This window comes from Megascapheus bottae, unplaced genomic scaffold (genome assembly GCF_031878675.1).
Source record: "Megascapheus bottae isolate mThoBot1 unplaced genomic scaffold, mThoBot2.hap1 HAP1_SCAFFOLD_43, whole genome shotgun sequence".
NCBI lineage: Eukaryota > Metazoa > Chordata > Mammalia > Rodentia > Geomyidae > Megascapheus > Megascapheus bottae.
The window spans coordinates 977,426-1,000,421 of record NW_028327392.1 but is presented as its reverse complement, the minus strand read 5'-3'; the positions used below and the strand labels follow the sequence as shown (position 1 = coordinate 1,000,421).

Sequence of the window (22,996 nt, the reverse complement as noted above, 5' to 3'; positions counted from 1 at the left end):
AGAACAAATTATATTTTGTATTTCTTTCTTGGCATACACAGGTAGGATTTATTGGTTCTTTGACATGAAATGGACCTAGAGAAGTTAGTACTAGTGATAATGAATTATATTCAGATTTTTATTTTATTCTGTAAAATTATCATTTTTATGATATATATATGTATATATGTTCTCCTTCAGCCCGGATTTTACTATGAAGTCTATATTAGTGCTGAGTTTCATGGTGGTTATTGATATTTAACTTCTGTCCCTGTGGTTTACAGTGAAATCTCAAGTTTAGACTTGTGGTCCATAGGGTCATTTTCAAGGCTGACCTTTTGATTTTATTCAGGTTTGTCTCTCTCTTTTTTTTGTGTGGTGAATTGGTTCCCCTCCTTTTCTATATGAGTCTGCTATATTTCTATATGAGTCCTCCTATTCATTCAGATTCATTATGTGATGTAACAAGTATAGGGTAAATGATGATTGTTATCTCTGTAAAATGATTCAGGGGCTGTGCAGTGATAACCCTAGCCACTCGGAAGGCTGAGATCTGAGGATTGAAGTTCTAAGTCATCCTGGGCAGAAAAATCCATGAGGCTCTCATCTCCAGTTAATAAGCAGAAATGAGGAACTGGAGTGGTAGAGTGTCAGCTGCGAGTGAATGAGAACACAAGGCCATGAGTCTACGCCCCAGTACCAGCATACACACAAAAGAGGATGTAGCTACTAACCCAGTTTTGCATTTATTTAAAAAGTGACAGCATGGCCCTATGTAATAGCACATGACTACAATCCTAGTGGATAGCTGAGGCAAGAAGACTGACTTGAAGGCAAACCTAAACTACATAGAAAGTGAGATTACTTCAAAAAGACTAGGGGAAAAGAATCTCCTCCCAAAACAATCCCCCCCCAACAAAAGATACATGAAATTGTTAAATGTTCTACTTTTTGTAAAGCCACAAATAATCTTTCACAGCTACTTTTGCAACATTTTTCAGACCCTCCCCCCATTCTTCAATCATCATGGCTCTCAAGTAAGGTTCAAGGGCACCTGTTTATATTCTACTATACAGTTAAATATTCTCCTACTTCAGCCTCCTGAGTGCAGGGATTGTAGACTTGTGCCACTATACTTGATTGAGATATTACAAACATTTTGTTCTTAATGTTTTGTAATATTTTTTTCTCTTAAGATAATTGGAATTTACCAAATTCTATAATGGATTGACTGTAGGGTGAAAAAGCTCATGTCCTCACTTTAAGAAATTGTTGAGTAACATTTCTGCTTTTGTTTGTTCTTCTAGATTATTTGAAACGGGAAGTATAACTTGTTAATTTCTTTTTTATTTTCATAATTTCTCTTTGCTCAGTTCTCACTATATTTTTTTAGTCTAAACACCTTTGCTCTCCAGTTTCTGCTACACACCTTGAATATAGTATGGATTTTATTTTAATTTTCTATTTAATTTTAATTTTTTGGTGGATCATTGGCTTGAACTCAGGGCCTTGATGCTGTCCCTGAGCTTTTGTGTTCAAGGCCAGTGCTCTACCTCTTTGAGCTTCAGCTCCTTTTCCAGTTTTCTGGTAGTTACTTGGGGTTCATTGTAGATAAGAGTCTCATGGATTTTCCTGTGGAGGCTGGCTTTGAACTATGATCCTCACCTGCCTGAGTAGGTAGGATTATAAGCATGAGTTACCTCTGACTGACGTATACTTGGTAACTCATTTCTGCTTTAGGGTTCTGATACTTAATGTTTTAATAAACACTTGTTAAAATGGATGCCTGATAACCTGATAACCATTACCATTTAGTTAAAAAAAAACTAGAAACACTTAAAGATACTGTTTATTGCTGTTTAGGATTTTTTTCACATACATTGTGACATAGTGTCTTTTCAGAGTAAGTTTCTAAGGTATCACATGTCATAATAGCAAGCTGCAGCTTGCTGGAAATATGATGCTAGCACAGATGGGATAGTGGAGGGACGGCTTACAGAAAGTTGAGACGGGCTTCACATAGGTAAATCAAAATCTCAAACTCCTATTGTTCCTTCCACTTTTGCTTGACCACCAAATCACAGAGAATTAGAAGTGAACTTCTCCACACATTTGATGAGGGGATACAGTAAGATGAAGAAACTTTCTCAAAAGTTTTTTCCCTGAGTAGTAAAGCTTTACATATATACTGATCAGCATAGGTTCATTTTTTCCTATTAATATAACTCTTATATTTGGAGAAAGTTCAGACTTGCCAAATATAGTTGTGACCCTTTAAAACATTTTTTCATTCAATATTAATGTAATTAAGTATAATATGAAGTTTAATTTAGTACTTTTTTGAACTATGATGATGCAAGTACACATAAATTCTGAGGACACTGATGTGGAAAAGGTTTTATTTTTAATGAATTCAGATCCTAATATGACAGATAGAAACATGATCACAAGATGATTTTATAAGTGATATGATGTGATTAGTACATATAATGTCTTGAAATAACAAGTTATCTTTTCATATACATGTATAAGTATAGGAGTAGGAAGGAGATAGATGGAGGAGGGCAGGAAAATAATAATCAAGTTTCAAAGAAGAACATTTTGAATTGAGTTTTGAATAATGGGTACAAAGTTAGCTTATTGGCCAAGGAATTGAGAAGTTTTGCATTTTAGTTATAGGTACCAGCATGTATCCTGAGAGTACCACTAAAATGAGATGTGTGGGAAGAATAGGGGAATTGCTAAGAATGTAAAGAAAAAAATACAAGTAGGGGGAAAAAGCTAGAGAAATAATATGGGAAGGAAGGAAAATCGGGTATCTCAGAAGGACAGATGATGTATACAAATCACATCCTAGAAATATATGACAGATGTGTTAAATATTAGTGTACCTATATGTGAGATGGTGAGTAGAATATTTTTTTCTGAGTACTTTCACAAATTAAACTTTATACTTCCCAGTCAGAGACTGTCGTTCAAAACAAAAATTAGTGAATGTAAAAGTAAATTTTCTTCTCACCACATCTCCTTTATGGAGCATAGAACCAGGCACAAGGTAGATTTATAATATTTATGGAAAAATTTGTGAATTCTGTGAATTGAATCAGATAGCATGTAGTTAACTGGTACACTGAAGCTGAGAAATTAAATGATTTTCACAAACTAGAAAAAATTTAAGAGTTGAAGTTACTGTTTTGTCTGAATAGTAATTGCAAATTTTAAACTCAGGCTGCTATTGTTGTTGTTGTCATCGTCATCATCATCATCATCATCATCATCATCATCATCATCACCAAAATTTGTCCTGTGACAAAGCAAAAGCCAGAACATACTGTCTGCAGACTCTTCTGTTTCTAGTGTCCTTTAGTTGGTATTTTCCTAATCTTTCATCTCTTTTCTAGTTTAGGAACCAGGTAATCTGTATTTGTCATTGTTGCTGATTTAGAAGCTTAAGATGGTTTCATGTAGGCAGATGGAAAGTTAATCTTTAAATGGATTTAATAAAGTAGAAAATATGAGAATATTAGATGGACTACAAAGGAACCCAAAATTTTGACCCTAGTTCTACAATTGGTGCTTTTTATTTCTCTCTCTCTCTCTCTCTCTCTCTCTCTCTCTCTCTCTCTCTCTCTCTATATATATATATATATATATATATATATATATATATATATATACTGTTCTTCCCTTATGATTTGCATTAAGTGACTAGAGATTTTTACCAGCTCTGAAGCTCTTAAAGTTTTCTCTGCCCTGTAATGTAACTTGTTTTCTTTGCCTCTTGCTTTTAATACTTGCAGAAATAACTTTTGTTTTGAAAATATAGTATCTTTCTTTGAAAAGCTTTAATTTCCTAAATTATTACTATTTGTTTTTGAGATTTCCTTTGTTTTCAGGGGTTGACTAACTCCGGTTAGTGTGAAGTAATCAATAGGAAATGTTTTGCTACTCAGATATTCTATGTAAGAATGACTTAAAGTTTTGTTTCATCTTACAGCTTTTTAGTTTTAGCTATTTAGACTTACAGAGAAAAATTGAAAAATAGAGTTGGAGTATAACTTTCATCTCTCATTTCCTAATGTTAGCCATGGGGTAGTGATCAAAACCAGGAAATTAAGTTTAGTATAGTACCTTTTTAATGTCTGTATTGGCTCTTGCCTGGCCATTTCATTTAGGACTGGTTTTCTACTACTCCATTTCTGGATTTGTTTCTGGTTAATTGGAAATAAAAGTCTCACAGACTCCTATGCCCAGATTGGCTTGGAATATAGTCCCAAATCTCAGCCTACTGATTAGCTACGATTATAAGTGTTAGTCAGTGACTATCTGATTTTTTTTATGCTATAGAGGGCATATGCTTAATATATTTTTAGAATAAATTTTTGTATTTGGGTTGACTTCTTTGTGTTTTTTGTTGTGAGTTTTAGTACTACTTGTTGAAAAGACGTTTCTGCAGGGAATACTTATGTGCCTTTCTTGTAATCAGTTAACGGTATTTGTGTGGGGTTATTTCTGAACTATGTGTTCTATTCACTGATCTGTGCATCTTTTCCTTTGCTGTCTTGATTCCTGTCTTGTTTTGTCTTGGGGTATGTCCTCTCATGTACAATAAGGAGTTCAGTTAGTTGTTCTCCCTGGTTCTTGTGTGGGAGCCTCTATCCATCTTCAGAATTTTTAGAGTAACAGAAGTATCTTTGTTCTGGTGGGCCCTGCTAGCTTATGCTAATCAGGTGACAGCATGGGGGCAGGCAAGTTATGTCAGAATGACCAAATATGTGGAGGACTGGGTTTTGAGCCATATGGTATAATCTAACTTTTGGGGAAGGAAGAAAAAGGTACTGGAGATTGGTTCTGTCATGTGGGCAATAATTCAGTTCAGTCTATGTAAGGAGAATGACTAATAAAAACCTTGCACATGTTATACCTGGTCAATAATATTCTTGTGTGTGTGCAATTATGTGTCATGCTGCAGAAGGGTGACATGGGCTGGGCTGATTTTGTGTAGACATGGAAGGTTTATATTTGGACTCATCTCAGAACTTGTGCTGTTTGTCACATTTTCAGGTTGTCATGATTTATATCCTTTTTTTGCTATAATAAAACTATTAATGTACTGCTTTTTTGAGTTGTATGAATTATTCTAGCAAATTATCACACCCAAGGGAGAAATAAGTACCTCTGAATTTGTAGTCAGTTGTTCAGAAGTACAGGTATCCTGGGAGCTTCTCAACTTGCAGCTGGTATTCGAAGTAAAGACATTCTGTTTCTTTAATTTGTGATGTGTTTCGTATAATTCTAGATAGTTGTAGAAATCCTGGGCTTTTGTTAGAACAACTCCTAGGCACTAGATTGTGGTTTGGTATGAGAAAAACTGATGAAAGGTAGACTTGAGGAACCTGTGATTGTGGGGTAACTTCCCAATCACTTGTGACATGAAATGTTTGACTGTGATCTGTTACTGAAGATACAAATTAAGGGATGGAAATGAAATTTTTTTCCTTCAAAAAAAAAGTTAAGGGATGGAATTTGGAAAGGGCAGTAGGCCCAGCTTTTCAGGAAACACCTCAACTAGATACAAAAGGAATTGTAAAATTAAAAAAAAACAATTAAATATGAAGTTCAGGTTGGGCGCTGTTGGCTCATGCCTTTCTCCTAGCTATTTAAGAGGCTGAGTTCTGAGAATCGTGGTTCAAAGCCAGCTAGGGCATGGGAGTCCATGAGACTTCTATCTCCTGTTAACCCCCGAAAAACCAGAAGTGGCAAAGTGGCTCACCATGGTAGAACAGTAGCCTTGAGCTGAAGAGCCCAGTCCCAGAGTTCAAGCCCTATGACTGACGAACAACAGCAACAAAAACAAAAAAAGAAGTTCATTGATAATTATTACCTGTAAAAACAATAAGTGAAAGTCATAGAGAATGCTGGAGCCCCTGAAGTTGAACCAAACTAGGTTTCAATCAGTCTGAGCCATGACCACTAGCCTCAAAGCCACCCATGGTGGGAAAGGTTGTTATAGTGCACTGGAGAGTACTATTCATGGCTTCTGATTTTAAGGAAGGTAGTGGAGAGAACAAATCAAGATTGTACTGAAATCAGAGGTTATAGTATAAAACAGTTGCCTCGCTTTGTGGCCCATTCTCATCAATATCCTGAACTATCTTTTGCTGACTAATTTTGAAGCTGACTAATTTTTTATTGTAATTAATAGAAGGGTTATATTATATTTGCCAGATAGAAGGTGCATTACTTCACAAACATTGCTACCCTTTCTCATGTTTTTGTCCCCTTTCCCTCTCCCACCTCCTCCCCTCTTCTTGTTTTCCTCCTTCTCTATCCTTTTCAAATAAACATATATACAATATATCAGATAACAAGATAAGATACTGTAACAATATGAGATAACCAAGGGACAATACAGTAGATGAGAAATAATATAGTTTGGCTGGGAGTTTGGCCTAGTGGTTAAAGTGCTTGCCTAGCATGCATGAAGACCCGGGTTCGAATCCTCGGTACCACATATAGCAAAAAGCCGGAAGTGGTGCTGAGGCTCAAGTGGTAGAGCTCTAGCCTTGAGAAAGTCCAAGGGCAGTGCTCAGGCCCGGAGCTCAAGCCCAGGACTGGCAAAGAAAAAAAAAAGAAATAATATAGTTCTTAATAGAACAACAATCAAGGTATAGAAACAATCTTGTTTGTATATCTTGAAGGTCCTTTCATTTAGCCTCATCCTATGTGGCCTTATGTATCTAGGTTTTGCTTATTGTAAACCTCTGCTAGGAGAGTCCAAGGTTTATACTAATTATGACAAATGAAGGAAACCACTGGGCCTATGTTCATTTGAGTCTGGCTTACTTCTCTTAATATGATTTTTTTCCAAGTCTTTCCATTTCCTTAGAAATGGGGTGATGTCGTTCTTTCTGATGATATGAAGCTGACTAATTTTTATTTTAACTTTGATTCCTACACAATGGAAGAAAAGGTTGGGTTGATATAGGATGTAGCCTGGGATGGTATTTCAGTAGATTAGTCAAAGATTTATATAAAAAAAGGCCTTTATTTGAATTTAATGCTTAATATCATGTACTTGAGTGGCTAACATGGTCATGGGCTACAGCAGAGACATTTCTGAAACTCCTGGACCGAAGGCCCCATGCACTTTAGGTGAAATCTCAATTGGGGTAGTGATAAATACTGAGAGTATAGAAATATATAGATTGATTTGATGAAATTTAATTTTATGACATTTGAAGATGAAAGATGGGGATGAAAATTGATTTTTTAAGCAAGTTTATTTATGTAAAGTGGTTGCTTTTTTTTTCTTTTACCTAAATGGATATTATGTCGAACTAGGAAATACTTTCCCAATCAAAACTTGTTGAAGGGATACAGAAAACTACTGTAAATATAAAAGTTGATGGAATTATTATGTATGAAGTCTCAGAATAATAATGCCTCCATCAACAATATTTATGATTACTGAAAACAGTGTGGAGGCTAGTTCCTCTTTTCCCTAACAGATTACTTTCTTTCAGAAGGATTATGTCATTAACTAGAAATACTTAAGTTTATGTATATTGTTTTATTTTTTATTTTTAGGGTGATCCTTTGAAGCATTAGTTGTAATTTTGGAAAATTGGAAACAACCCAAACATCTAAATAATAGTCATACGACCTAAGAGTAGCATAGTATAAGGACTTAGTAAAAGAAGGGATAGGAATGTTTAATTTAAACTGAAATAATTATGCCATTTTTTAGAAACAGGAGACAAATATGAATATATTTACCTTCCATATGCGTGTAGAAATATATTATGCCATTACAGATAATTGGCTGTGTCATTTTTCTATTTTGATAACAGATGTATATAGAATTGCAGTGTTAACCAAAGGTATATTTTCAAGTGATTTCATAAGTTACCTGAGCACTAATTTAAGTTTAAAAAGTTTTCTTTTAAGTTGGATGAACTTTACATAACATAAAAATATTTTAGTGGCATTTAGCTCATTGAAATACTTCATACCAACAATCTCTATGTAGTTTGAAAACTTTTTTTAGTTTTTGGATGTGGAAGGAAGCTTTGTCCTTGCAAGGTAGGAACTCTACCATCTCTGGCAGTTCTAAAACACTTCCAACATCCCAAAGTGAACTTTAACCATATTAAGTAGTTATTTCTACCCACCCTAAACCCCTCTACCTCTGGAGACTACTAATGTGCTTTCTGCCTCAATGGATGTACATAATTTACATAAAGATAGAAGAGTAGAATGGTTTAAAATTCATCCATGTTGTAGTATGTATCAGCAATCACTCTTATAAAGCTGAGTAATACAGTCTGTTTTTGAGCACCTGTTTTAAATTTGAGGGGTTTTATATGTACATATAAAATTTCTGAGTCATATGGCAGTTAATTCTATGTTTAACTTTTGGAAGAAATGCCAAACTCTCCTAACAGCTGAGTTATTTTACTTTTCTATTAACAATACATGAAAGTTCATATTTTCCCACATATCTGCCCACATTCTTTGCTCCTACTTTTTAAATAGCTATTTTTCTGGGTGGTAAATTGTATTTAGTGGTGTTTTTGGTTGCATTTCTCAAATGATGTCCTGTTAGCTGTTTGCATATCCTCAGAGAAATATCAGCTCCTCTGCCTAGTTTTGGCTCGTTTTCATGGTTGAATTGTAAGAATTTCATAGTTGAATTTGTGGATACTGGTTTCATCCGATATATGATGCACAGATTTTTCTGTGATTCTGTTAGCTGTCTTAATTTTCCTTGTAATTTCAAGAAAGTACACAAAAAGTTTTAATGAAATCCTATTTATTATTTCCTTCATTATTTATAATCCAGATTTCATGTCCTGAAAATTCAATGCCAAGTACAAAAGTCATGAAGATTTGCCCTTTGCCCTTATGTTTTCTTCTAAGAATTTTATGTTGTTTTTTCCTTTTAATATTAAGGCCATTGTTTTGTTTTGTTTGTTTGTTTATTTGTTTATTTTTTGGGTAATGGGGCTTGAACTTGGCTTGGGCACTGTCCCTGAGCTCTTCAGCTCATGGCTACCACCCTACCCCTGGGCCTAGGCTTTGTCCCTAACCTCTTCAGCTCAAGTCTACCACCCCTACCCTTGAGCCATGCCCCACTTCTAGATGTTAATTGGAGGTGAGTCTCAGGTCCTGTTGTGCCCAGGCTGGCTTTGAACCTTGATCCTCAGATCTCAGCCTCCTGAATAGCTAGGATTACAAGTGTGAGCACTGAGTCCGGCCTGGCCATTGTTCCATTTTGTGGTTTTTGTTTGTGATGTGAAATAATGATCCAAGTTCATGCTTTCATCATTAGTTGACAGCTTTATAGATATCATAGATATCATTTCACTGCAGTGGACTGTAAGCTTTCTGATGGACGGTGTCATTGTTCATCTCACTGTGGGTTCCTGACATGTGACATCATTTCTCTTTCTGATTTCAGAAAACCTTAGACTTTAAACAGTTTGAATAATGTCTTTGTGTGGTTGCTGTTTATATCTATAATCTACTGTGGCTTTTTTCTAGTTTAGAAAGCTTTAGTCTTCTCATCTCATCTTGTCTTCTTTCTGTATTCAGATTTGAACTCAGTGCCTTGTGCTTCCTAGGCAGTCAACTACTTGAGCTACTTTTTCAGCTGTCTTTAGTTTATTATCTACGCCGCATCTCCAACTGCCTTCAACTGGCAGACTTTTTGTCTTCAGAATTTTTTTTAAGCCTTCTGTTGCTTTATTACTATTATCTTCCTTATGAATCTAATGTATGATTTCCTTTGGATCTTTGTATATATTCAAAATAGTTTTTATATAAAACATTATTTGGCAAGCCTACTGCTTATACTTTTTATCTACTTAAAATTACAGATGTGAGCAAATATTCTTGACTTCTTTTTTGAGATAATCACACTAACTTTTGCTAGGCCTTCCACCTTTTATGTAGCTAGGATTATAGGCATGAGACATTATGACTAGTCCCTCTCACTTCAAATATCCTTTTTCTCACTTATGCGAATCTCTTTCTTAACAAAAATATTGATTAATAGATATTTTATTTCTGTCCTCAAATTTCCTTAGGCTTTGTTTTTCTTGATTGTGGGTTTTTTTTTTCCTCTGTGGCCTGAAATTTTACTTGATCAAGCTCATTCTCTCTCTGGTTCAAATTGGCTATAGAAACTCCCTACTAAGGTTGCCTTTTGTTTTCTTTTGAGGAACAAATGAAGCTTTCAGAACAATTTTCACAGTATCTGGTTCCAATAGGAATGCAGTAATTATAAATTACATCTTTATAATTTTGCTCTTAATTCTTAAGATTTGCCAGTTTTTGAGATTTTTAATTGTAAAACAAGTTAAAATTTACCATCTTAAACAGTTTTAGGTGTATATATAGTTTCATAACTTTAGCATTCAAATTGTTAATGCAACCAATATCCAGAACCTTCTTATAATACAGGCTAGATATTATTGTTCTTACTTTAAGGCAGAGTCTCAGTATATATCTCAGGCTGGTTTCAAATTCTCCATTCTAGTCCTGCCTTACTTTGTGTCTGAGATAACCACCATACTCCTGTTGTATTTTGAATATTCTTTTTTTTCTCCCCTAATTCTTGATAACCATCATTTTGGTTTTTGTTTCTGTGAATGTAACTGCTTTGCACTCATCTTATTAGTGGATTCATACAGTATTTGTCATTGTAAGATACCTTATTTCATTTAACAATGTCCTTAAGAATTACCCTTTTTCTTTGAGATTATGTAGTGAGCTGGCTACTAGTAGCTTCACTCTGTTACCCTAGCTACTCAGGAAGCTGGGAGATCCAGGGATCATGGTTTGAAGCAAGATCAAACAGGAAAGTCTGTGAAACTCTTATCTCTAATTTATTACCAGAAAAGCCAGAAATGGAGTGGTGGCTCAAATGGTGGAGTACTAACCTTCAGCACAAAAGTCCAGGGGCAGCAATCAGGCCCTGAGTTTGAGTCCTAGAGTGGGCAATTAAAAGACCGAGTAATATTTTGTTATAGCTACATATCACCTTTTGTAAGGTTTATTTAGTTCACAATTTTGGAGGCAGGCAGGGAGGCTTAGGATCTTGGTGTCAACATCCTTTAGCTTCTGGTGAAGGCTTCATGTTAGATCAACTTGAACAGAAAAGTAGAAGGTGGAACAGCCACACACTGAAAAAGTAGAGTATACGAGGTTGAGTCCAGGTGCTAGGTGCCAGGTGCTACCTTGTTAACAACTGGCTCTCTAAATAACTAAATTTGTGTGGAAAGTACCCAAATCCCCTTCTGAGGGTGGTACACCTTTGGCATGATTACATCTTAGAGGCCCATTAACTTTCAGAAATGTTATGTTGGAAAAAAATTTAACATGAGGAAAATGAAACTGTGACTCAATGCTAGCCTTGAGCTTAAGAGCTCAGGAACAGCATCCAGGCCCAGAGTTCAAGCCCCACAACCAAAAAAACACATGAGGTTTGGTGGAAACAATTCACACTCAAATCATTAGTATAAATATTTCTTCAAGATTCTGTTTGCAGTTCTTTTGTTTGTATACATAGAAGTTGTAGTTAGATTTTTCTTGAGCTGATTCTGTCTTTTCTGTCCTATTAGTCTTGGGGAGGTCCTTTTTAGAAATTCTCATACTTTACTGGTGTTGCTAGTAATGGGATTAGTGGTGAGACTACTTATTGATGGTTTCCTTTGGTTCTTTACATTTATAATAAAAATTAAAAAATCAACATTTAGTAAGTTCAGAGCTGAGGTTTTCCTCAGATATGTTTCAATAAATCTCTGTTTTAGTCATGTGTGCTCTGGCATGCCTGATATGTTGGCTTGTGGTTACTTAGTGTTTTGTGAATATTTCCTTGAATGTCATAAGCCAAATGTAATCAAAATTATAAGAAAAGAGGAAGGACACACACACACACACACACACACACACACACACACACACAGAATATATAAGTTTGAGCAGGAGACAAACCCTAAAAGACAAAAAATAAAAAGACAGGTTGACTCTGTCCTGGGTTACACTTCCAGTGCTTGCTTCCCTTTGTGCTCCACTGAGCCAAGGAAGTGGAAAGCTGTCTCAGGTTCTCTTAGATGTTTACTGAGAGTAAGGTGCTGTCCTGCATTTTTGTGGCTTTCTAAATTTCCCCAGTATTCATGGCAGCATTACATTGTCTTTTCACTCCAAGCTTTTATTTTAAAAAATCTAATATGATTTACTCAAATAGAATTTACTCAATAACATTTTATATAGTAAAGTTTAGTGAATTTTGTCCCAGAAAGCTAAGATTTAAATTCTTTTGTGAAAAGAATTTCAGTCTCTCAGCCTTTGGTCATCAAGAAAGACATGGTAGAAATAACAATAAATAATTTAATGCAAAAGGCCAGGTAACTAATGGGATAATCAGTATATTTTTTCATGTTTATGTTTTGTTAATATTGTGATAGAACAACGAGTGCATATTATAAAAATGAGTATAGTGGAAATTCAGTCTACATTATTCAGTATAAACAGATTTGAAGCTCACATCTCAGAATGAAAAGATGAAAGAATTTCTCACATAACTAAAACACTTTTCTAATGACAGCAACAACAAAACAAGTTTAGGGTGAATATAAAAGTATGAGGGAGAACCAGGTTACCCCCAGTTTTGGAGAGAAATTCTTCCTGGCTTTTTTTCTCCATTTTTTCCACATTCTGTTATGTTTGTCATCCTTTGCCACAGGTGACTCTTCATAGTTCATTTACCTTACATTGTTTTTGAGGACTGCCCTAAGCTTTTCTGCCCCAGTGAATTCTGAATTACTTCTGGTAACCTCAGACTGGTTAGGGCAGACAAATAATTCTTTGTGAGTAAAGGCTTCAACTTTGCCCTCTGGAACCAATGTTTCTGGAGGGAGTGTGCTGTCTTCAAGTATACAGTGGAGCAGAGAAGGGGATTATGGGAGGAGCCTAGAGAAGATTCTCAAAGCCTGTTTTTACATTGTCCTTTTTTTTTTGGGTGGTTGCACTAAATTTGTTTTTTCATTCAGTTCTGACAAAGTTGGTTATAAATTGCTTCATGATTTTTCAGTGTTGGAGGAATGAGCTTAGCTTTTTTTTTTAAATTAGATCACTGGATTTTGTAGAAACGGAACTTTGGGGGATCTGGAGATGTAGCTCAGTAGTAGAGCGCATTCTTGTGGAGGAAACTGCATTGGTAATAAAGCTTGACAGCAGCTTTGGCTGCTGTTAAAGACACCAATGTTAACTTCAAGGCCATCTGAGTTATTACCACATGTTTGATACTGCCTCACATTTACTCTTGTTCAATCAAATACGGTCATTTTAGGTTCTTCATTTGCACTGTGTATTTTCCATTTGGAAAATGGAGTGAAGCAAGAATTAATAGTTGTGTGTTGACTAGGCTTGAGTTACATTGGTGGCCCATCTCATGTGGGCTAGTCACTGCTGTGTCCACATAGAAGAAAGTGACAAGGCCCGGAATTGAACTTGGGTCTTTGTGCATGCTAGGCAAGCACTCTACCACTAGGCTAAACTCCCAGCCGCCTGATTTCATTTTTTGTCTTTAATTCTCATGCCCCTTTCTGCTCCTGTGTTTTTTCTTGGTTTGCATGCATCTCCCTCTGAAAATCTGGCCTTTTTTTTTTAAATCAGTGATTTTATTACAAGAATAATACTCTAGAAGTGCAAGGAATTTTTAAGTATTCTACCTTCTGCTAGAGTGTTAGAATTTAATTTTGAGGATTCTCAACTATTCTACGATACTTTAATGGCATCAAGTTCTGATTTTCTGAGTCTGCATTTGACATTCAGATTTATGACTTGACTTCTTTCTCTCCTGTTCCATTCCCTTGTTTCCATAACATCCAGACATTTTACAATACCTGCTTTGTAGCTCCAAGTGGGGCCTTAGTTTCTTCTTTAGGATCTACTCATTTGTGAATCCTCAACTCCTACGAAGTAGCCTCCCACTTAATATCTATTCTGTGTGAAAGCAGAGATAAAGAGTGGGGGAGGGGAGAGATCATCAGAGGAATTTCTATGACTTCTCAGACATGGAAATGAGAAATCACTATTTTGGGATTCCCAAATGATCCCCAAATGCCCCATTACTTAATTCTATGCATTTATTCACACAGGCATTTTGAGAAAGAGAGAGTCTGCAGTGATAATACTTTCAGTGACTACAGAATGGATCTTTGATGGCAAAATTATTTTTCAATGTCAGCCTGTATTCTCCTCATTCCCCTTGACATTGTTGGAAAGCTCGCTCACTGCCCAGCTCTTCAGAATGTGTGTATGATTGACAGCTTGCCTGCAAGAAGTCACAGGAACAGTTCAGATGCATCCCCAAACCTCATCCATCCCAAGAGGGCAGATTATAGCATCACAGCTGAGCTCACTTCCAAAACCAATTCTCAGGGCTGGAAGTGTAGCCCATGTGGTTAGAGCACTTGCCTAGCAAGTAGTAGGCCCCAATAGTTAATAATGACATAACATGCAAAATTCTTCCTCAGCAAATGTGCATTTATAGCTAAACAAAATACAAATAGATCTTAATCACATGACAATACACTTACAATCTGAGACTAACCATCTGGTAAGTGCCCAGTATTTCCAAGTTCTGAGGAATTTTCTACATTTCCTTGACAAATCTCAGCTGAGTGTTTGTACTTTGATAACCAAGGTAGGTCAAATGCAAATGTGAACTGCAATGAGAAAAGTCATAGCAGCTATGATATAGGTTATTTCTTAAATTTGTTCATGACTAATGTTGAGAAGCAATTATAGGCTTTCTGAAGTCCCAACTGCCAGGAATGTTCAGAGCATAGGGTGAGGCCGAAATCCAAGAGGGAAAGTCTGTGGATGCAGGGTCATGTGGCAAGATAATCCAAGGAGCATTAGAAGTCACACCAAGGACCAACCATAGAAGCATAAAGGGTTGCTAAACATGAAAAGAAATGCTTTCTAGTAATCAGAATTGTACCATACAGTGACATTCTATTTATTAAAAATCTTTATGTGCAAAGATCTGTAAAATAGAAGCAAAAATGATAAGCAAAAAATAGAAACCTAGCTGACAATAAAAATGACTGAATTATTTCATCCATATAAAAATGATTCCATAGCTACTGCTCTTGAAATTTTTGCTTTTATATTATCCACATTATAACTGAATTAAAAGTCACAACTGGGACTAAGCTTAAAACCTTTAAAGCAATATCATCTTAATAGGGATATACATATAAATATGTTTATGAGACAACTAGTTGATAGTAGAAATTGAATTCTAGTTGATTTTATTTTTGTACTCTGCCTTACATACTTTTTTTTTCTCTATATATATATATGGTGGGTCATAGGGTTTGAACTCGGCCTAGGCACTGGCCCTAAGTTCAAGGCTACCACCCTACTCTTGAGCCAAGCCCCACTTCCCGTTTTCTAGAAGTTAATTGGAGATAAGAGTCTCAGATCCTTTTGTGCCTGGGCAGGATTTGAACATTGATCCTCAGATCTCAGCCTCCTAAGTAGCTAGTATTATAGACGTGAGCCACCTCGCCCAGCCGTATTTTCTATTTTTAAGAAATTGTATTCTAGGTTGATGGCTTACGCTTTTAATCCTACCTACTCGGGAGGTTGAGATTTGAGGATCCCGGTTCAAAACCAGCACATAAGTGACAAATCTGACTCATCTCCAATGAGAAAAAGGCTGGAAGTGGTGTGACTCAAATGGTAGAGCACCAACATTGAGTGAAAAGCCAAATGACTGCAAGTTCTTAAGCAAAGCCTCAATTCTGCCCCCCACACACACGCACAAGCACATACACAGCTGTGAGACTATGTTTATAGAGAGATTGTAGGTATGTTTTCAAATTGAAAGTCAAAGTAATTTCTATTTCCTGGAGCACATTGGTAAAACACATGATACATAGTACTCAATAACTGATCTCAGCCACTGAGCTATGAACTGGCTGTCCACACTACCCTGACATAGGAGAGTGCTTTAGGAAATGATAAGTCACTTATGCAATATGCACGAATGGGTTTGCTGCATCCTGAGTCCCTCCCTCCCTCCCTCCCTCTCTCCCTCCCTTCCTTCCTTCTTTCCTTCCTTCCTCCTTCCTCCTTCCTCCTTCCTTCCTTCTCTTTGGTGTTACCAGGGTTTGAACTCAACTTCACCCTTGCTGGATAGGTGCTCTGTCTCTTGAGGCCATATCTCTTAACTGTTTTTTTGTTTTTTTTGTTTTTTGTTTTTATAGGCAGTCCTGATCCCACTCAGCCAGATTCTTGGATGTTAATCCACCTGTTTTAGGCTTCCTGTCAAAGTGGAGTTGACTGGCTCAAGTGACCAGGCCCAGCTTTTCTGTTGAGATGTAGACTAATGGATTATTCCATCCTAGTTGGCATAAAATAGATTCTCTCCTAATCTCAGCCTCTATGTTGCTCAGGATAATAGCGGATATCACTGCACCCTGTTGAGAAGGGGTGGGGGTCGCAAGGACTTTCCTTCCCACACTTGGAACCTCAGTCTTCACATCTTCAGCCTCCCAAGAGCTAGGATTACAAGTGTATATCACCAGCACTTGACTGGCCCCTTTTATTGATTGAGACAATTGGGATTGGGACTCCATTATTCAAAGTATCAGATCCAGACCAACCATTAGTGACAAAGTATTCCTTTGGAAATCAAACAATTTGCTTTTGTAGTGCAGATAAGTTGGGGCTACAGAGACTCTCCCTGAATTGCACAAGCCCTTCTTTAGGCTTTCCATGGAGTCCTTTTTTTATTGGTTCTACCTACACCTTCCCAAATAGGAGTGCTGTAATGAAAGTATTTACAGACTAAGCAATCTTTCTTTGGGTCCTGCTTCATGCCATTTTTTTTCTTTAGGGTTCCCTTCCTTCTATGCTAATGATCAGGAGTAGGGTGAGGGGCAGCAGTCCATTTATCCAAGTCTCAAGCCCACAGGGCCTGATGGGCGCATCCTCCCCCAAGGAACAGAGGCAGCAACTGCACAGACAAAGGAACAGGAGCAGAGTTCCTCAGGCAAGCAACCTGAATAAAGTCTGGGTGACTACTCGTGCTTTGGATGGAGAAATAATATTCTCCCCATGATAGCTTTTTTTTCTCCTGTCTGGGCCAGTGTCTATGCCTGACCGACACATTTCTAAATAGCATCTAAGGGCAGAGGAAATGATGGAGTTGTTTTGTCTCTGAAAAAATTTTAAACACCAGGCTCTGCACATCTTGTGGGGGCTACTTGTCCAAAGCCAGGGACTTCATAGGCTTGCATGCTGAACCTCCCAAATGTACCCATACTGCCTTCTAAGAATTTCATTGGCTTTTCCCCCTGCTGAAGCAATAATAAGCACTTGGGGTTGCCATGGGGCTTCATGCTCGAGAAAAAAGGGAGGAAGAAGACATGTAGAGCCTTCATCAAGAATCCCATCACTATGGGGCCGAGAGCATGGCCTAATGGTAGAGTGCTTGCCTAGCATGAACGAAGCCCTGGGTTTGATTTCTTGGTACCACATACACAGAAAAAAGCCAGAAGTCGTGTTGTGACTCAAGTGGTAGAGTGGTAGCCTTGAGAAAGCCCAAGGACAGGGCTCAGGCTGAGTTCAAGCCCCAGAATTAGCAGAAAAAAAAGAATCTCAGCACTATGGCATTCTACACAAGGATACCAGAAAGCTGGCTTTGTGTTCCTAATTTTGTGGGACTAAGCCTAAACCACAGATTTCCTCACTTTTAACTAAAGTAGTGCTAACACTCACTGCACAAGAGAGACAACTGGTTGACCTCCATACCACCAGGACTTGGCACAGAGCCTAGTGGTCCAACCTGGGCAGATATGTGTCCACTCGTGTAGAAAATGAGACATAGGCTGTCAGGCAGGTCTGGGTCTCAGTCTGTGTTCAGGACCCTGGGGTCCCCCAAGGCCATAGCAGGGCTTTATTCTAGTTGAGCAAGATGAAGGAAAGAATATCCAATGTAATTTAATTTTGTTTCGCAGCTCTAAACTTCTTTTGCTGCAATACAACCTAATACAATCAAATGCAACAAGCCAGGTACTGGTGGCTCATGTTGGTAATCTCAAAAAAACAAGATCCAAAGGTCATAATTTCAAGCAGCCCCTACACAGACAACTGGTCGACCTCCATACCACCAGGACCTGGCACAGAGCCCACGAGATTCTTATCTCCAATTAACAAAAAGCTGGAAGTGGAGGTGCAGACTAAGTTATAGAATGCTAGCTGATGAGCCTAAATTCAAGCCCCAGCATAGACCCCTCCCATTGTAGATTACTTCCCTCAATACCTCTTTCCAAACTATTTTAGCTATCCATCATTTTCTATAACTCCTGGTTAATTTTAGAATTTTGTCAACTTCTACAAGAAAGCATGTGGGAAATATGAGGAACGCAGGGAGTCTTTGCCATTAGGGGGAAGTGGGAATTATTTATAAGGGGGTCACCTTTCTTCTTGTCTCTTTCATGCCCCCATCCAGTCTTTTGTTCTGTGGAGCAGTGGGAAAAGGACCCAACCCTACCTCTTTGGCATCCCCAGAAGCCCCAGTTGAAACATCTGACAGACACATGCGTATAATGATGGTGACAAACTGAGTTCTGTGCCATGCCCAGCCCGCACTTCACACCTCACTGACCCCTGGACTGGCCCCTGTTGTAACTTTGCAGAGCAGCCCTCTGACTGCACTTAGCTCACAAGCTGGGCACTAGGCTCACTATTTTGCAGGGAAGAAGCTCAGGCTCAGAGAAGCTTTATAACCTGGCCGAGCTCACAATCTTGAAATGACATACTAGAACTTGAAATCAAGATGCCTGCATCATGCTCCGTGCACTTAAACAGTAAATGGCCGAGCCTTTTGCTCGCAAGGTACATTTAATCCCAGTTCATTTTTTACAGCAGTTCTTTCTTTCTCATGGGAAAAGGAGGCCCATGGTGTTCAAAAGTCACTGGATCAAAATCACAAAGCTATTAAATAGTCATATTTAGCTCTGATAGGGGAAGGAAGGTTAAAAGAGCTATGGCTGGGTTCTTCTCTTATACAATGCTGACATCTACTGGAGCAATGTACAAGCTTCCTTACATATGGATAACCCAGAAGTGAAAATCTCAGAGAACAGCAGTTTCTAAGGTGTTCAAATACTAAAGGACAAGAATTAGAAAAATAATGAAGTTTGGCTGAGATGATATCTTTTAAATGAGAACACTCAGGTTTAGCTCTGAGTTTCCTGACAGCCAGGTGGGAAAGGAAGAAATTTACATGTCCATGCTGTCACTGCCCAATTAGGAACTGAACATCACAAGAGTTTTAATGATTCTTGGAATTTATAAAATAACCCAATGACCTCTGTTTGACATTCACTTACCTAGAAAAGCCAGCCTCATGTTTTCATGTGACAGGCTTGCCTCTTTAAGAACCCTGCACATCCTTGTTCAGAGTCATATATATATACATATATATATATATATATATATATATAGTTTATAAGCTGAGAACTAGTGGCTTGTGCCAAGCTACTCTGTAAGCTGAGACCCAGAGGACTATTGTTCAAAAACAGGCCAAGCAGAAAAGTCCTCAAGGATAAGGCATCGCCAAATAACCAACAAAAATCTGGGCTGACTTTGAGGCTGTAAGTTCCAACTGCAGTAGCAGGAGCAGAAAAACAAATTTTATTTATAACTTTGTATTTATTACATATCAAAAGAAGTTATCTCCTATTGGATTATCAATATTAAGTTCACTTGTTTTCATATTTTAATATGTGACTTGTACATGATTTAAAATTGCACAGATGGCTGCTCTCTGAGCCCATTAATCCCTGAAGTGCTGGCCCAAGCTATTATTCTGCCTCTCCCTAGCTCTAACTACATGAAAATGCAGGGTCCTCTAAAGTCTGTTATCATATCACAGAATGTTTTCGTTCTTGTCCTCCACAGAGGGTTGCTTGGGGTTGGGAGAGGGAAATTCCATTGAACCACACCAAAGCTACATCAGAATGGGGAAACTTAGCTGCAACATTCAGTGTCACAAACAGTTTTGCTGGGGGCAGCAGGGAGAGGGGAAGGAGAAAGCAAAGGTAAACTGGGCGGGCCCCTCTTTTGACAAGTGTTCACCCATCCTAAGCAAAACAGTGTCCGGAACTCATCCCTCCTGTGGTGTCGTGTCCCCTACATCATGTACTAGGGAAAATATATTGGGTCAAGTTTCCCTAGTGTGTTATTGTTATTAGGTGCTTGCACCAAATAACAACCAGTGTCTCACAATCAAGTGGATATCTCCAGTCCCCTGGACACTCCCAATTGCAAGTTGTAATTGCCAGGTGTAAGGGTTGTCTCTTGGGCTGTGTGCCTCCCTCCCTCCCTTCCTGTCCCCTCATTGTGGTCTTTCCTTCCCATTGCAGGCCCTCAGGCCTCAGGCTGGACAGCCTGCCAACAGGACCTGCATTCTCAGGGCCTGCCACACGAGGGCGCGCGGCCCTCGCTCCGGACCAGACTGGCTTTCAAGTCTTTGTCACAAGCCTGTTTTTGTAGCTCATCGCTGTTTGCAGATCAGACTTTCTCCTACACTCCCACGCCCGGGGGCTGTCTGGACACCCCAGGTGCGACATTGTTGGCAGAGGTGCCCTCGATGACTTTGTTTCCAAAGACACTGCAGCTTGGACAAGTAGGTCCAAGAGCTCAGCCAGGTCCAGTCCATTGTAAAACGGAAACTGCACCCCGAATTCTTCCTCCTGTCCCAACACGTTTTTCTCTTCGCCAGTCTTTCAGAGGGGAAAGTTCGCACAGGAAGCAAGGATTCCTGAGCCTCGTGGCCTAACTACGAGTGTCACAACTTTCCCAGGGAAAAGCTGGGGCCGAAGGCGCGCAGGCACAGACGGAGGTGATGGCTGGCCCTGTACTTCCAGATTTGGCCACTCGAGGGAGAACACGTTCAGCCCTGTACCGTCAGTAGCGACATGGGGATTATTACAGCTTGCACTATGCCTCTGTGACATCTGATGTCTCTGCCCTCTCACAACCCTGGGGACGCAGGTGCTGGTATGTTCTTCAGTTCACGGGTAGGCTTCCAGTTGTAGGGGGTAGAGCAGGCCAGGAACAGCCCAGTGCAGGGAACTTGAACACCTATTCGTCTGCTCCCTGTAGCCTTAAGACCTATTCTTGCTCTCTGATTTCCTGTCTACTGTGTCTCCTAGGCCTTGTGCGCACTGCCAGTGGCACAGGCTCCTTGCAAGGCCCTTGAGACCGTTCAGGCTCCGGGGCTGTCAAGAAATAGCTCCATGCTCCCTTCCTTTCACTGACCAGTGATCACAGACTACTGCTAAGGGCATGCCACATGCAGGGCTTGGGGCTCCAGCTGTGAGGAGATAGGGAAGGAGTGAAGGAGAAATGGTTTTGCAGTCTCCTCCCTGCAGGGGTTTTCTACTGTGGCCCAAGTGAATGTCTAGAGGTGCTTTATTCACCTTACATTATGGAGCACCCAGTTCTAGGCAGAAAAGAAAGGACACTTTTCCAGCTTCCATGACATTTCCTTTTTTTTGTTTGCCCTTTTGCTGTTTGTACCAGGATTTGAACTCAGGGCTTCCTGATGGACAGGATGCTACTCCAGCAATTGAGCAACCTGGCTTTTGTTAATTCTTTTAGATCTGGAGTCTTGAGGACTTTTCTGCCCATATTGGCTTTGAACTTTGATCTTCCAGATCTCAGCCTCCTCAGTAGCTGATATTACGGGTGTGAGCCTCTGACACATAGTTTATGAAATGCTATAGTGATGTAGATAAGTATAATGAGCTAGGTGCCAGTGGTTTCCACTTGGGATCCTACCTCCTTAGGAGAATGAGATGTGAGAGGCATGGTTTAAAGCCAGCCTAGGCAGACAAATCTGTGAGACTTATCCCTGGTTAATCAGCAAAAAGCTGGAAGTAGGGATATGGCTCAAGTGGAAGAGTACAAGCCTGGAGAATTTAGGTAGAAGGCTGCATCCAGGACAGGTGAGAAGCTGGTTCACAGTCAGCCTTGTCCTGGGATGGGGGTCCCACAACCAGGATGGATGGTGTGGCTGGGGCCTGCTTGTCCTTAGCTGTCCCTGCCCAAGCCTGCACATATCCGCTCACTGAATGAACACTGTCCCATTCCCATTAGTAGATTCTTGGTTTACTTATTTCTCTCTCTCTCTCTCTCTCTCTCTCTCTCTCTCTCTCTCTCTCTCTCTCTCTCTCTCTCTCCCTCCCTCCCTCCCTCCCTCCCTTCCTCTCTCTCTCTTTCTGTCTCTCTCTCTCTCTTTTGTGCTCGTCCTGGATCTTGAACTCAATGTGTAGGCACTGCCGCAGAGGAGCTTGCTTTTCTTTCTTTCTTTCTTTCTTTCTTTCTTTCTTTCTTTCTTTCTTTCCTTTCCTTTCCTTTCCTTTCCTTTCCTTTCCTTTCCTTTCCTTTCCTTTCCTTTCTTTTTCCCCTCAAGATTAGCATTCTAATACTTGAGCTGCAGCCACACTCCAGCTTTTTGGTGGTGAAGTGGGGAGAAGAGCTTCACAGACTTTTCTGCTTGGACTGAATTCAAATTGCAATCTGAAGATTTCATCCTTCTGAGTAGTTAGGATAACAAGTGTGAGCCACTAGTCCCTGGCTTTTTTTTTAATCTATCAGTAAATGGAATAGATCGACTAAGACTCAGGCTCCTGGCTTCTTAGATTCTGGTTTTATTTTCTGTGGTCTGCTGGCTGGAGCTGAAATGTTGCACGATTTCCATTCTGAAGACACAGGTGATATCATTTTTGGCTATACTAGTGCTATTCAGCACTCAAATCCCCTGTGCTGTCATTTAGGCATCATCATATTCTCAAGATCCTGATTTACCTGGGTTGTAGACACCAGGTAAGTTGTTTCCTTTCCCCATGTGTGGATGAGGTTTACGGCCTGGCTACCACTTCTCAAAAGCCTTTGGCTACCAGGCAGGTAAAGCCAGGGA

The 22,996-nt window shown here is 39.0% G+C and overlaps 1 protein-coding gene across 1 annotated transcript in view; it reads left to right on the top strand.

Moving 5' to 3' along the window:
• Positions 1-16,484, top strand: part of LOC150039953 (serine-rich coiled-coil domain-containing protein 2-like) — a 30,671-nt gene extending 14,187 nt beyond the window's left edge. The window contains exon 5 of the mRNA XM_090327509.1: positions 16,269-16,484. Within this exon, the coding sequence (XP_090183635.1) occupies positions 16,269-16,307 (39 nt within the window). The 3' untranslated portion in view covers positions 16,308-16,484. The remainder of the gene's footprint in view (positions 1-16,268) is intronic.
• Positions 16,485-22,996: the final 6,512 nt, after the last annotated feature.